The 15,727-nt window shown below is 40.0% G+C and overlaps 1 protein-coding gene across 1 annotated transcript; it reads right to left on the bottom strand.

Annotated features, from left to right (window-relative positions):
- Positions 1-11,953: 11,953 nt before the first annotated feature.
- LOC110155491 (protein L-Myc-1b-like) lies at positions 11,954-14,885 on the bottom strand. Its single transcript, XM_020919598.2, has 3 exons — positions 14,656-14,885; positions 13,664-14,265; positions 11,954-13,088 (listed from the first exon to the last, which is right to left on the bottom strand). Exons 2-3 carry the CDS (start codon positions 14,181-14,183, stop codon positions 12,544-12,546), a joined length of 1,065 nt encoding a protein of 354 aa, XP_020775257.1. The 5' UTR covers positions 14,184-14,265; positions 14,656-14,885; the 3' UTR covers positions 11,954-12,543.
- Between the last annotated feature and the right edge of the window lie 842 nt (positions 14,886-15,727).

Genomic DNA, 15,727 nt, shown 5'->3' with positions numbered 1-15,727 from the left:
ATGTGGCATCAGTCAAACAGGGCCAGGTGATGCAGACATGAAAGTGTGTGTGGTGCTTTGAAAATAGTAAATGAATTTAAAATAATTAGGTCTGATGTTTTGTGTCTGCTAACAGGAGGTAAAGAAGATTTCAAGGAAGAAGATACAATGCAGTGCTTTTCTGGGACCTGGACAAAGGAACAATGAAAGACTGAGAAATCTATGGACCCATCAAAACCAGTTACTAGAAACAGCAAGTTATCAAAACACAGCCTCACATGGTGTTATGTTCTGCTTTTAGATTATTACATCCTCATGGAAGTCCATTAAAAATACATTGAGAAATCAGTGCTTGGAAAGGCAGAAAAGAGGCACTCAGAGTGATTGTGCACACTCAAGTGCAATAATGTTTGTGCCAAAGACCCCTCACTCCCCCCCGGCTCCCGATGCAGAGAGCTGTTATCGATTTAGAGGGGTCAGTCGCTCAAGGAGACGTCAGCACTGGTCTGGAACAAGTGAACGCATCTCACTATCTATAGTCTTGAGGTGTAACACTGTGTGCTCAGGGGCTGTATATAAGTCAATTTACATTAAGCGTTGATTAGTACTAATTTAAATAAATCAATGTAATTTTAAATGCATAGATTCAGTAATGGCTCTAATGTTTGTTTGCTTTTTTATTGATTGATTGATTTCGGTCACAGGTATATTCTGACATTATTTCACAAACAGTCATATTTAACATAGTCAGGCCAAAAAAGTGTCGGCTGAAGCTTGAGCTTATTCTGCCTTTACCCTTTATTCGTTTATCAGAGCGTCATCTTAACACCAGTTCACATTCATAAATACAGCAAGAGGAAACAAACAAATCAGTAACAGTACAAGAAAATACTACAGCACAAACTAAGTCTCATAATTCATGTATTTGCCCAGAGTTAAACATTTAAACTTCTTTATTAACTGGAATAGAGTGCTGCACAGATTTAGGTTTTCTGTTCAGTTGTTCCAGAGGTCCACCCCTTTTACATATACACAAAATTTCATAAAGTTTGTTCTGATTTTCTTTTTGATGAACATGGCCGTACCTCTGAGCTCATATTGGCTATTTTGGATTTTGAACATATACTGCAATGATGTTGACAGGAGATTGTTGTTTACTTGGAACGTGATTTTCAAAGAGTAATGGACGTCTAAATCGTGACATTTCACAGTTTGAAGGTTTATAAATAATGCATTGGTTGGTTCATTATAAGTTGCTAATGTGATTGGTCTTATTGCCTTTTTTTGCAGGTAAAGATTGGATTTGTATTAGTCTTATATGTATTGCCCCAAATCTCAACACAGTAGGTTATGTTGTATGTGATGTTCCAAATTTTAGTGATCTGCTTAAGTGGGTTTAAAGAAAGTCACAGTAAAATAATAAAAAGCATTGGAAATTTTAAAATCTGATCAAACTCTTTTAAGAGAAATGTATTTGTTTGTTTGTGGTTATGTGGAATTACATCACCAGTCACAAGTTTGCACTTTCATTTATTTTTCTTCTTTATTTCCATTATTATTTTCATTGTACTTTCTCACTGATTCTCAAAACTATGAACAGACACAAATGGAATGTAGCAAACAAAAAATAAACTTGTTTAAGACTGAAAAAAAGTTAAAAAAAAAAAAATATAATAATCTACCCTTTGCACTGACCACTACTTCGCACTTCTTGCATATTTCTTAATCCTGACAAAAAAAAAAAAAATAAAATCTCAATCGAGACCTTGCAATTTGCCTTTTTATCCACTAGAGTGCAGTAGAATACAGCTGTGTCTTTTGACCTTCCTTTGTGCTAAGAATACCTGGAGGTTCACGCTTCCCTCTGCACCTCCCAGACAAAGAGGATGTGAAAAAGCAACTGTTTGAAAGAGGAAGCCGGTGTAGATGACTATTGTCTTAAACATGGGGGACAAATGAAAATAGTAACCAACAGTGTACATGTTCCTATATAGTTCCGTTAGAAAAGTTCATAAAAGTGCAAAAGCAGTAATGCTATTGGTATAAAATCATTACTGTCTATTTAGACTTTGACCTAGACGAACTTTATGGATCCACAAAAGAAATGATTTGGACACAGTAGCGCACACATCACATAAATATAATAACAAAGAACAAAAATATATAAATGGTAGGGATGTAACAATAACCGAAATATCGTGATATCGTATCGTCAAAGTTCTCAGTAATATCGTGGACCATCACAATATATCGAATTACAAGTCTCTTTGCTTAAATTAAGAGTTATGGTGCAGCAATAGTTAAAAAAAAAAAAAAAAAAAGACAGAGGGAACTACAAAGACCATGACCCTTTGCTCCATTTCAGTGTAGACTACAAGAAGAAAATTCTAAGCACTTTTAAGTCTTAGCTCTTTGGATTAAATCTTGTCAAGGCATTTTAAGAGGAAAAAGTAGCATATTAGTCTCTAAAAATATCGCAATAAATATCGTAACGTGAGATGTATATCGTGAAAATATCGTACCGAGAGATTTGGATATTGTTACATCCCTAATCATGAGCCTCCCCACCATATCGTGAGCTTTCCCGCGATACTGCAATAAATATCGTACCGTGAGGTTCATACCGTGACGATATCGTATCGTGAGACTTGGATATCATTACACCCTTGTAAATGGTAATAATAAATTGTAAATAAGCAGCAAAAATCACATTATTCATTGAAATTAAAACGGAAAGAATCAAATTGTATAAAAAAGTTGTATTAGAAAAATTATGGTAAAGATCTAAAAACATGCGCAGTAATAATAATAATAAGCTGAGGTGGGGTTCTGTTTTGTCTCATTTTTGCCTTTTCTAAATATTGAAATGTGTGCAGATATTGGCTTGTATTAGGTGGTAGAACATGTGTGAAACAATTCAAACGTCCACCCTCTTGTCCCACTCTTGTCTTTGTGTGCTCAGGTCTCCAGACTGCGCCTCAGAGGGGGTTAACAGGACACGCAGACAGTTGGGCCGCACCCACTGAGCTCATTTGAATAACGCCGGTGTCTTTTGGCGCGAGGCTCGGGTCCGCCCCTCCCCCTTCTCCTCCTCCTCCTCCGCGCCCTGGAGTGGCGGGAAAGCGCGCGCTCCGGTCCAGACAGACTGCATTATGGGAGTCTTTGGGCACACCTCGTCCTCGTCCTGTACCTGCAGCCTGTCTGGTTGCCATGGAGACCGGGCGAAGGCGCAGCGTACCCCCGGTAAGGACACTGGAAGTGAGGGAAATAGAAATAGGCTACAAAGTGGGAGACAGACAAAAGCAGGAGTGAGTGAACAAAGAAAGAAAGAGAGGGGGGGGAGAGTCTGGAGAACCCCCTCAACCTACCTACCCCCTTATCCCTCATGCCCCACCCCCCAACACATGGAGCGCCTCAAGGCTTAACTAAGGGGAGAATGACTATTATAACCTTTATCAGACCTTCAAAGGCTCCACGAATTTGACACCTCTACTACTTCTGTTTTGCTTGCTGTAAAACCACCCTCTTTTGATTCTTACTTTTCTTGCTGATCCTCAAATTCATCACATCAAAAGCCAGAGAAAGGTCATGTGCCCCATCAGCAATAGCATCACACTCCAGTGACATAATTTGATTTGTTACAGTGAAGCCTGAGCTATCACTCTGAGTCTTTAATGTAAGTGGGTGGCAGCTGACGGCATCATTTTGTCAAGGCAAGTACCACAAAATGAGTAGCAGCTCCTCTCAACTTCCTGCCTGCACAAAAACAGGAAGTCAGGGCTAAACTTGTGTTGCGTTGACTATTGTGTGGGAAGTTAAAACAAGGGCACTGATAATTACGTAAATCCAGCTGTGGTCAGTAGGTTTATTGGGTTTGGGTTGATTTCTGTATTTATCTCATTACACACACTGTGCTGTCTTTTACATGGCTGTAATTGGCTGCTAAATTGTCTTTTGATGTGTCAGTGTGATTAGGGAGGTAGATTAGTGAAGCTCTGACCGAAGAGAAGACAAAGAGCAGGAGATGTAGTGATCTTAATAGTGTAGTGGGAGTGTGGGGGTGTCCTGCAGGGTGCTAGAGGGGTAACTAACGGGGGAGGGGAAGGTGAGGCCAATAGCCCCGGAGGGTACCATACAGAAAAAAAAAGGGGGGGGGGGGATCAGAGCAAAATTCAAAAGATGCAGCAAGTGTCCCAACTTCAACTGAAGCAACCTTATCCAGGACAAAGGAACATCTGCTCCCTGACAAGGGCTGCTCTGTTGGAAAAAGGCATTATCGAGTGGGCCTGACCGTTTACTCTGCCCCAACCAGTCCAGCATACAATTTACAAAGAAAAGATTACAACCCGTGTGATGTCAGTACACATAATTTTTCAAAATGACTTTAAAGTATGTTAAATATATCCAATTACCATTGAAATGACACCAAACACACTGTGCATTTCACATTAACAGAGATTTATGTTTATATCGAAAAGTCATGTTTCACTATTGTAATCACCCCATAGTTGTTAGGAAGGAGACGGTGTAGTCCTTCATTCATCCAGGCGTGGTTAAATGTGGAGAAGGTTTCAGCTGTGATCATCTGGACTCTGTTTTTGCAATCTGTTGAGAATGGCTTCAGGATGGAGTTGAAACTTTGAAATGTTATATAGAATAATAGATATGTGTGTATAAAACTGAGGCACACATCCCCACAAACAAATAACTGTACTTTCTTTTTTTTTTATTCACAATGCAAACAGACAATCACACAATCCTTTGCACTTTAATATATTTGACACATGTTGTGAGTTTGTAAGTCTACACTATGAGCCCCCCTGTTGTTTTCTTTACTTTCTCTTTGTTCTTGTCTTTAGATTAATTGGGAAGGTAAACACTGAAGGAATTCAGCAAGTCCAGGAGGTCAAGCGGAGGGAGAGCTCGCTCAAGTGGAGCGTCTCTATATGTGTCGACAGGTGAAGGAAGACAAAGCACTGCCAGAAAGGAGTCCTCCCTTTTAAGCAGTTATAGAAATGGACTTAAACATAGATAAACAGATATACATAGAGATAGTATAAGTATAGATAAACAACTTGGAACCACTTCATAATAACAACCCCGTAATTAGCCCCTGGCAGATGGTAATAGAATTTTAAAAGTTCATTCAAAAGTCAATTTGTTAAAATACATACGACAGCATTCAAATACATATACATACATATACGTTATATATTTACACCAACCTAAGATAAGAGGAAAACAAGAATACATTTTGAGTGCTCCGTTTCTATGTTTCAGCCTTTTGGGCTTTTTGGCATTTACTTTAAAATGGGGCCTCTCTCACTGCTTGTGGCACAGAGTTCCAGTGATGTGAAGCTGTGAAGCAGAGCACAGTCTGAGTGAATGCTGTTTTCCTCAGGGGGATGGTGCAGTCTCCTCCAGAGGAGCCTCCGGTATGTCTGTTACACTGGACAGTGATAAAGAAGGTAAGAGGAGGTGGAGCTAAACCATGGAGAAATTTATATTTAAACAAATGCAGTTTCAGCAGATTTTCCCAATTTAGGAGTTTGTGTTTATGGAGAATGTGACAATGGTGATAGCTTAATGGCTTCCTGTCTAGTACTTTCAGGGATTGTTTGTGTAATGATTCCAAAGGTTTTATGGGTGACTGGTGAGTGCTGGACTGAGTGGTGAGACAATATGTACTATGAGTGAGGATCATTGAGTGAAGATGTTATTGCTTTACCTGGAATATGTAAAAGTATGGATTCAAATTCTTAGTCATCTTGCATTTATTAAACCATCAATCAAAAAGTCCTTGAAAAACATGCATCTTTACTGTGGATGGGATAGCTGACAAATCTGACCTGTAACTGACCTGTTGTTGCGTAAACTACTAGTTCCCATGGAAACAAATAAGATTAATGCCATGCTGTGTAACTTTTCAGACAAAGCAAATGACCTTTCAGGTGTTTGGAGCTGGTGTCAGGCCCTCCACCAGCAAAGTTACATATTACACCTTTAACAAAGCATGAACAAAGACTTCCTTCATAATGAATAGTTAATTAAGAATGATTCTGTCTTAGTAACGACTTAATTAAGGGGTTGGGGTATTAATTAGTTACTAAGACAGAATCATTCTTAATAAACCATTTGTTCATTTTGGCCCGCAATATAATTATATTTGGCCCACAAGATCATATCAAATATGTACTAGAGCTGGCTTGCCGGCTACAGATGGGCTATAGAGACAATATTTATTGCATTTTTTTTTTTTAAATTATTTTATATTATACTTATTCTAGGGTCAATGTTTAAGCAAAACTATTATTAAACATTTATTTTAATAAGAAAAGGTTTAACATTACATATCTTGAAAGAAGAGAAAACATGCAAATGTTGAGGAAATTTTGCTATAAATATTTAGTTTGGCTCACGACTTAGTCCCAGTTTTTAACTTTGGCCTTCTGTGAATTTTAGTTTGACACTCCTGAATTAGGCATTTGTTTGTTTATTAAGACTACTGTACTAAAAACCTCACAAAAACCCTTGCAATATAAACTATAATAGTAAAGTTTCCAGTTGGTTTAGTTGAACAGCACTAATTGATTTATTCCTATCAGCATTTCAAAATACATCCAAATGTCTGTGTATTTTTATCTTAGCCTTAATCCTAAATAAATAGAAGCAAATGTGAATAATTATCACATTATTATAGAATGGAATCGTGTGTGGTAGAGTGTCAGTATAATAAAAAAAAAAAAAACATGTTATTTTCTTTGCAGTGTTTGGTAAATGAAATAATATACTGTGAGGCAAAGAGTATTATTTATATTTTTCATAGTGATCCAACTTTTCCAAGTATAATTTCAGATCGCTGAGGTTTCAGGGTTTGTGGCCTGCCTCGTGGTGCTTTCCAGGACTTTTTGATAGGTTCATTATAATGCACCCTGTTGTGTGTTTGGGCCCAGATGGCTTTGGTGTTTACACTAACGCGATTAGGATTAGCTCCTCCAGATTAGACAAGCGAGTTGAAAGGACCGCTTCACTGCTGACACGATACGCCTACTCCAGTCCCATGCTTTCCTCAAATTAATCTACTGCCCTGCATGGAAAAAAAATCTTGAACTTTGGAATGTTTTTGTATTTTCAAGGAACAGCTGAGTTTTGACGCACAGTTCCAGTCATCTGAGGCCAGATGTAGCAAGAGGGGGGAAACATAAACAGCCAATACGGATTGAATCATTGGTGTTATGTAACTCCTGGCCCAGAAAGGGGAGGGCGAGACAGGCGCGCTTGACCTAGATGTGCACATGGTGAAGATAAGTACCTGTGGGGAGGACGTGATGGCGAGCTGTCACCGAGCTACTGTATATAGAGCAAGACTAGAATATATTTACATGCGCTGCTATCAGGTGGTCAGGAGCGGCCGCAAGTTCCAGTGACACAACCGGGGAAGAATGTGGGTCAGTAGGCACTAGACACTAGAAAGACCAGGATCTAGGAAAGTTTGTGCCCACTTTAGAACAAATACAATGCTGTTTTTTGTTCTTTTTTTCTCCTTGACCTTTAATGTCTCAAAAATCCACCGAGTTCCTTATCTCCAGCTGATCCCCGAACACCCGGCCAACTCCCAAAACTGCTATTCCAAGTTTGCACCATTCCTCTTCCTCCTCTGTCCTATATTCAGCAACATGTAGGTCAGGCAGATAAGCACCAGGGCCCATAGAATCACAGTGTTTATGGTCAGCTTCCCCTGCTATGCATTAGAGTCTTATGTAATTTGAGCATGCATGGTAAAAATGTTACTCAATGTTCATGTATTTTTTGTTTCAGAGCAGAAGTTGCAAAATTGGATCCTCTCCTATTCCAGGAAAATGCTCAGTTGCTCAATTGTAGATCTACTTCCGGTTGTAGACAGTTATTTTGATGTTTTAACGGATTTAAAAGGTTTCCAAGCGATGAGGGAATGCTGGAGAAGCTGGTTCAACAGGTTCTTCTTCCTCTTTGCAGACTGGGTTTGTCAAGTTCAGCACTCACACAGGTACACGATAAAGTGATTTGAGCTGGAGAACTGCCAGTACTGCTGTGTAGAAGTGAATGCCAACTATTATTACAGCAATCAAAAACAATGTAGTCACCTGTAAGGCACAGGATCAAAACAAAAGAAAGTTGTTTACCAGTTGGTGTGGATTTTTACTATGTACTGAATGATTAGAAAACATTTATGGCATTTAAAGGCAAAAGGTCATCTTAAGTATTTTTCTTGTGAACTGGTTGTTTGCAGATTTATTACAAATACATGTACCAGTTGGGTTTGAGGATTAAAATACCATCCCCATCAAATAGAGTTTACTTAAGGGTGCAAGTCTCCAGATCTCGCGATATGATATTGTCATGGTATGAACTTCACGGTACGATATTTATTGTGATATTTTCTGGAGGCTAAACAGCTAAAACTGTGAATATGCTACTTTTTCCTCTTAAAATCCCTTGACATTTTCTTTAATCCAAAGAACTAAGACTTAAAAGTGCTTAGAACTGTTATTTCTTCTTGTAGTCTACACGGAGCAAAGGATCATGGTGTATGTAGTTCCCTCTGTCTTTTTTTAGCTATTGCTGCACAATAACTCTTAATTTAAGAAAAGAAACTTGTAATTCGATATATTGTGATGGTCCACAATATTATTAGGAGAACTTTGACGATACGATATCACGATATTTTGGTAATTGTTACATTCCTAGTTATTGGTGTACCTCCACTATTCCAGAGTATGGCATTAAACTATGCAATCTCCGTAGAAACAAGCTGGAGATGCGGCCAAGAGGTGACCCCATTCTCAGTAAGAATGCATGTTTTTAAAAGCACTTTGGAGCAAAAAAAAACACCCATAACTGAATAAATGCATCTCATATAATTTTAATACTATATTGTGGAACATTACATACAACGCAATAGCATCTCCATGGTAGCGGACCTATACACTGACACTGACCTATAGAAAAGAGGAAGGAGTTAGAGCAGGGGTGTCAAACTCAAATTCACAGAGGGCCAAAATTAAAAACTGGGCCAAACTAAATATTTATTGAAAAATTTCAACAGCATCTGTATGTTTTCTCTTCTTTCGAGATATATAATGTTAAACCTTTTCTTATTCAAATAAGTGTTTAATAATAGTTTTGCTTAAACACTGAATCCAGAACAAGCATAATATAAAATCATAACAACATTTTCTTTATAGCGTATGTGTAGCTTTTGAACTCCTTTTGATCAATCTTTCAACAATGAACAGTCAAAAATCATAAAGAAAACATCCAAGTTCAGTTTGCTAGACTGTGATTTACTCTGATGCACATGGGTCTAAAGCAGATACAAATACTTGGCATCTCTACTTAGACACAACTTCATCAACGTAGTAGTAGTAGCGGTGCATGCTCCATACTGGCACGGTAGCCGGCAGGCCAACTTGAATATATATTTGATATGAGCTTGCGGGCCAAATATAATTATATTGCGGGACAAATTTGATCCCTGGGCCTGAGTTTGACATGTCTGAGTTACAGTATGTACCAGGTTCTAGCAAAATTGCACATTTCCACCTGCAATTTACTTATTTACCATTATGAAATATGAACCCTGTGTATCTTTTGGAACAACATTTATTTTCCTGTTTGTCACATTGCAAAATAGCTCTTAAGCTGGTTACTTTCTAAGTGTGTACTTGAACACACATTTACTTTTATGTTATAGACACCTCCCCTCACACAAATGTACCATGAACACAACTTCAAAATTTCAGGCTAAAATCTTCAACGCATGGCTCGGATTAATCTGTTTCGGTGAGTATAAATCTGTTCTGTGACATCCAGACAAATTGTAAATTCTCCACAGTCCCACCCTGACAACATGCCCATTCACACAGGCGGCCCTCCTAGTCAAGTTGTTACCCTGTCTGCAATGGGATATCGGTAGACTCTAAAACAGCCACACATCACAGCTGTGTTGGCCTTTATTGTGGAAAATAATTGCAGCCTGCAGATGCCTTTAAATAAAGCACACATGGTTCTAAATGGAGCCATATTCTGAACATGTGTGTGAAAGAGCTTGTGCACTTTTAGAGGATCCTGTTATGTGAACTTGGAAGTGGAAAATCTGGTTGAGCGGGTTTAGGAAGTTTAACAGTCAGAGTGGAGCATCTCGGAGCACAAAGAGGTCTTCTTACCGCATTGTCTTGTGTCGGAAAAACTCCCATATTCAATGTCACCAACTGAATTTGTGTCTGTATAAATAGGATGCATACTGTTAATAATGATCAGACAAGATATTATGACCACAGGTACGTGAGGTATTTAATGCAGACTGGCTTTTCATTGTATTAGAAAGAAGAATAAATAATACTGACTTGCAAGTGAACATTTTGTCCCAAGTGAGGAAGCAAGTAGTAACATTTGAATAATTTGACAGGAATAAAAGTTGAAAGTTAGTTGACCTGGTAAGAGTCTCTTTAAAAGTGCAGCTCTATTGAGGTGGACCTGATCTGCAGGTTTTGGGATTGACCAGTAGTAAGAAGGATTGTTTGTCTGGTTCTAGCCTAGAAAGGAGCCACAGTAGGTCAAACTGTATATGAAGTTGATTATAGACAAAATACATCTTTGGAAAGACCTGATTGCAGTAGTTTTTATATTTGTCATTTCCTGTGTTACCCCCAGTTTAATTTGCATCCCAATGGTTGTCATACTTTGCATATTTTCACAGAATAGTTGTCTTGGAAGAGCTAGAGACCTCACAAATAGCATTTAAACCTTGGCCCCTTTTACAGAGATTGAGTTAATGATTTTCTATAGAACCTTTGTGATCAGGAAATACTCCAGCAGCTAGTGCTCTACTACCGAGAACCTCGTATCTGATTACAACTGACTTTCGTTTCCTGGTAGAGTATACAATGCAAACAGCCATCTGTCCAGCTCAAGTAACATTAGGTTTAAGGCTGTGTGAACCTAGAAATATTGAATAAAGGCAGGACAATGATCTTAGCCATAACAAAGAGAAGTGAGGTGTGTGGCAGTTGGCGTTCAGGGCGTGCCTGGCTGGTCTCTCTGGATATACTTGAATGTGCTTGACTGAAGTTATTATACAAATGACTAAAGCTCTGTCTTGAGTCAATCTAGGACCTGCACAGGCTTGTTAATGGGGTTAAAAGTGGGTTAAATACATGATGCAAAGAAATCTAATACGGAAATCAGCTTCACAAAGGGGTTAAGTAAAAAAAAAAAAATTCATTATAAATTCATTCAAGTTTGTCTAAATATAAGGGTTCTGTTTAAAGCAATAAAAAGTAACCTTTTCATATAGTTATTAAATAAAAAATAAAGTTACACATTTTAGGAGAGGGACTGACTCTGATTAGATTTTTATAGTTACTTTTAGTTGTTCCATACGATATAAAACCAAGACTATATGCTGCTGTAAAGTGTGTGATATTCTAGCTAAAGAGAGACATAGATAGAAGGAATGATACATTCTGTAGATACAAGACCACAGAACAAAATGAATATTATGGTCTTATTCTGTTACTTACTAATGGCAGCCTCTCTTATGGCATCATCACTATCTGTTACCTAATTCTCTCATCAAACCCCTCCCGGGAGCAGGCCACTGTCACAGATGTAGAGTGTAGTGTAACCCAGGACAGGGTAGATCAGGTGGCAACCATGCAGCAGATGCACTGCTGCAGAGGGGAGGATCCACCAGTCTCACTCTTCAAGGGCACTTCTCAAGGACAGGCTCCAAGTCACCTTCATTGGACCAGCAGCTGGAACAGGACGTGCCCATTCTGTGACAGACTCTGATGCTGGTGGAAAACACTCATTTAACCATTAGCCCAACTAAAGGTTCAGACATGAACCGTGATGGAATAAATTAGGTGATAATTAGGGTCAATGGTTTATGATAATAGTAATAATGTGAAAGAAAAGAGAAAGGACACATGTATACAAAGATTGTATAAAACTTTATCATATTAGCATGCTTTAAAACAAAGAGAATCTTTGAAATCACAAAGTGACATGTGGATATAAAGTACAGCAGTGCTACATTTTTTATCCATTTTCCCATTTTCTTAACAAAATATATGCTCCATATTACGCAATATACAGAGGAGCAGAGCTAAATCTGGAATTCTGCCTGATGCTGCCAGGAGAAATATGCTATTATTTACAAACATTATGTACAGTACTGAGTCTTCATACATATGTACACATGAAGGCATTTATGTTTGAATTAAAGTGTGCAAAGATGAGACATACAACCATACAATCTGACTTCAATGTTAACTATTAACGGGTCATTTCCTCTCAGCATACCCGGAAGTACCTCAGTTACCGCTGTTTAAAGGAGATCAAAGTTCATTAACCACTGTTTTAAACAATGTGCAAACAAGAGTCTATATCACAGCACACAGATCTAACTGATCTTCACCATTAGGGTCATAAACCAGAAGACCAGAGAAACATTCTCTGTATTCAAAGCTATGTACATGAGGCCTGTTACATGGACAATCACATGAGTTAAAGGGGCAGGTCTCAGGACCTCTTCAGCTCAGACAGCTTCCTCATCAGTTGCTGTTGTCGGCCTTTGAGGCGTTTCTTCTCTTGCAGCTGTCGCCTCTCCTGGAGGTGCAGCTCGTCCAGGTACTCTGTTGCATGGGTAAGGATGGCCACTTTAGGGGTTTTGGATGCCTCCAAACCTGGGATCTGGTCTCTCAGGGCCAGGAAGCGAGACCGCAAATCATTCCTCCTCTTCCTCTCTAAGAAGTTGTGGTTTTTGCGGCGATCTGTGTCCTCTGTGTCAGAGTTAAGAGAGGTGTCTGAGCCAGCACAGCTCCTCTTACACTGTGGCTCTTCATCATCCTCTTCTTCTTCTTCCTCATCCTCCTCCTCTGGCTCAGGCTCACTGTCCGGGGAGCGGGCAGCATAGTTGTGCTGCTGTCTGTGCACCGACACATGGAAGCGCTTGGGACAGGGGTCCGCTCTCACTCTGATGGTCACTGGCTTACGAATATTCATCAGCTGCATCCTCTTACTCTTCTCCACAGTGACTACATCAATTTCCTCTTCCTCTTCCTCATCTGAGAATCACAGCATTACATTTACATTAATAATACACTACACATAGAACAAAATCACAGTAATACTGTCACAAGGCATAGAGTTTATACGCCTGTATCTAGATCACTAGATCAGTGAGGAAATGCATTCCTTGCTTGCATACTCCTGAGGGGAAGTGAAGCTGTTAACAGCAGTGGTCAACTGTGACCTACACATTTGTCACGGAGCATCAATCAACTATTTAAACTACAGGCTGGTGGCAGGGGGCATTCCCTAATTTAAGAACGTGAAAGAGTCACTCTCACGGTCTGTCTGGGAGTTTGTAGTATTAATAAATCAGCAGCGCCGCCCCACTGCCGCACTGTGATTCTAATGCAGAGCTAGGCAGGGGGCGCGGTTTTTAAAACATATTCACTACAAGCATGTGGGACATTGAGTAGCTTTGAGGTGACTGCTGCACTTGGTGACCCTCACTGCACCGTGCGCTAGTTATGCAACGGCAGTCTCTCCAAATTACGCATTGTTGTAGGGCACTATAATCCAGAGCGGGGAGCAGGGTGGGGCACTTCTAGGGCATGAATACTTGGTTCCTTACCAGAGGAATCAGAGCGAGACTCGGAGCCAGACGACGCCGGCTTTCTGCAGTTGTTCGCAGCTGGGATGGTGAGGACAGCCGCGGGGTCGACGCAGTCTGTCGCGGCAGAGACGCACTGCGCTTTGGCCGCTCTCACTGCGATCTGTGGCAGCGGACAGACACTAGTGTTCACCGCAGCCACTGCCGCTTTACCGCTGACCTTCTCCAGCTGCTTGCTGGCGGAGAAGCTGCTCCACATACAGTCCCTGATAATGATGGAGCTGAGGTTTGCGCACAGCTCAGGTCTGCTGCTTGGAAGGCACTCATCTTCGTGGCCAAGAAACTTAGAAGACCAACTGAGTTTGTCCCCCAGGGGAAAGTGCAGGGCAGCCCCGCTAAATGTCCGCGTGGGAGACATGGGAGGCGTAGGCAACAGCTCGAACTTTTTCCATATGTCCTCGCTCGGTGCGGTTGACTTATAAAAATCCTCCTCTGTGTCCAAATCGTCAAGGAAATAGTGCTGGTAACAGTCCAACTCCATGGTGCAGTTTTAGTAAATAAAATCCAATATGTAAATTATCCACGGAGACGTGAAGAGATGTCTGGAGAACACCCTGTACACCCTGAGAACATAAAACAATTTAATGAATAGGCTATCCTGTTTCCAGAATAAAGCCAAAGTGAGATTTGTTCATGTGTTATAGCTCAAATGCGCACCACATGGCAGCACCACATAAAAAATGTATCACATCTTATTGCAGATGCTCAGCTCATTACATAATGCAGCTATAGGGACGGACAACTTGTGTTGAGTAGTTGAGACGCAAGTTTAACGGGACTCTCCACTGTTAAACTGTAACCAACTTCAGAGTTTTCAACAAAAGTAACTGCCACTTTCCTCCCTGATATGGGGCAGTCAAGAGAACAAGTCCAACATAAAACTAGTCTGCAAAATGTGCCGGTGTTTCCTAAAGCATACTCTGTTGTTTTACACTCAAGTAAAAATTACTCACCGGTATGAGGCACGATCACTAAGCAAAATCAGGTCATCCAAGTAAAAGACCAACGTGTCCACCGCGGAATAAAAGCTGTCTGGAGAGTTGTAAAACGCGATCTTAAATGTTTTGACGCACACCACTTTAGGTTTAGTATTGTAAAACAACCAGGGTTAGAACAGCAGGTACTAGGTCCGCCCCACGGTGTGTAATAAAAGCCACACAGTGCGTTTTTCGCGCCAGTGAGATATCCTGTTATAGGCGATAAAAAGTGCAGGGAGGAGCCTCGAAAAAAATCTGCAGCACTAGATCCGGGGTAAGCCCCTCATTTGCATGCGGGGCGGGGATTAGAGCTCAGACACGCCCCTAAGTGTCCCTGAATGAACATAACTGACATGGGGCTTATCAATAGCCGCTCCCTCTGATTTGACTTTTATCAGGACTGTTTACAGTGGAAGCCTATAATAATTTAAACCCAATTTGGTTAGTATGTACTACCTTGTCAAGCCATAGTCAGAAGGCAAAGGTGTTCCTCCCTTTTGTCCCTTCTAGTTCAGAGAAAAAAAACACCATGAAAATTATACCTTTCTTTTAACAAACTGAGCAAAAGCTGAATAAATTGAGTCAAAGGAAAGTACTAAGTGGAGCAGAACAGTGGTGTCCCAGCTGATTGGGTTTCTCTACACTGTTGTTCTGTGTCCCCTGATTTGTATTACAAAAGCCTGAAGTTAAAAGCAGATTGTCCTGATTTCCATATTGAGCATCTTCTGAGAGAAAAGGTAAATGGTTAAACAGTTTACTCTGCAACAAAACATTTTCACAACGATAGGTGGAGTGCAGAGAGAGCATTGTTCAGTGGCCCATATGCAAACAGGACAAATCCACAAGTGTTAGAGACTTTGCGTATAGTCTGCAGCTGCTGGAGTGACTTTATTATTATTTGCTGTAGAGCCATTTTGATGGACACTAGTCTGCCCCTTTTTCACAACGAAACACCATTGTTACACAAAGCAAATTTAAGCTTGATTGAAGTTTTACAGCATGTTGGAGGTCAGGCTAAGCATACTGAATATACTTACAATAGCAATTT

Source organism: Boleophthalmus pectinirostris, unplaced genomic scaffold, assembly GCF_026225935.1.
Source record: "Boleophthalmus pectinirostris isolate CB_2022bp ecotype Guang Dong unplaced genomic scaffold, ASM2622593v1 HiC_scaffold_10, whole genome shotgun sequence".
Classification (NCBI taxonomy): Eukaryota; Metazoa; Chordata; class Actinopteri; order Gobiiformes; family Gobiidae; genus Boleophthalmus; species Boleophthalmus pectinirostris.
This window is presented reverse-complemented; position numbering and strand designations above follow the sequence as displayed.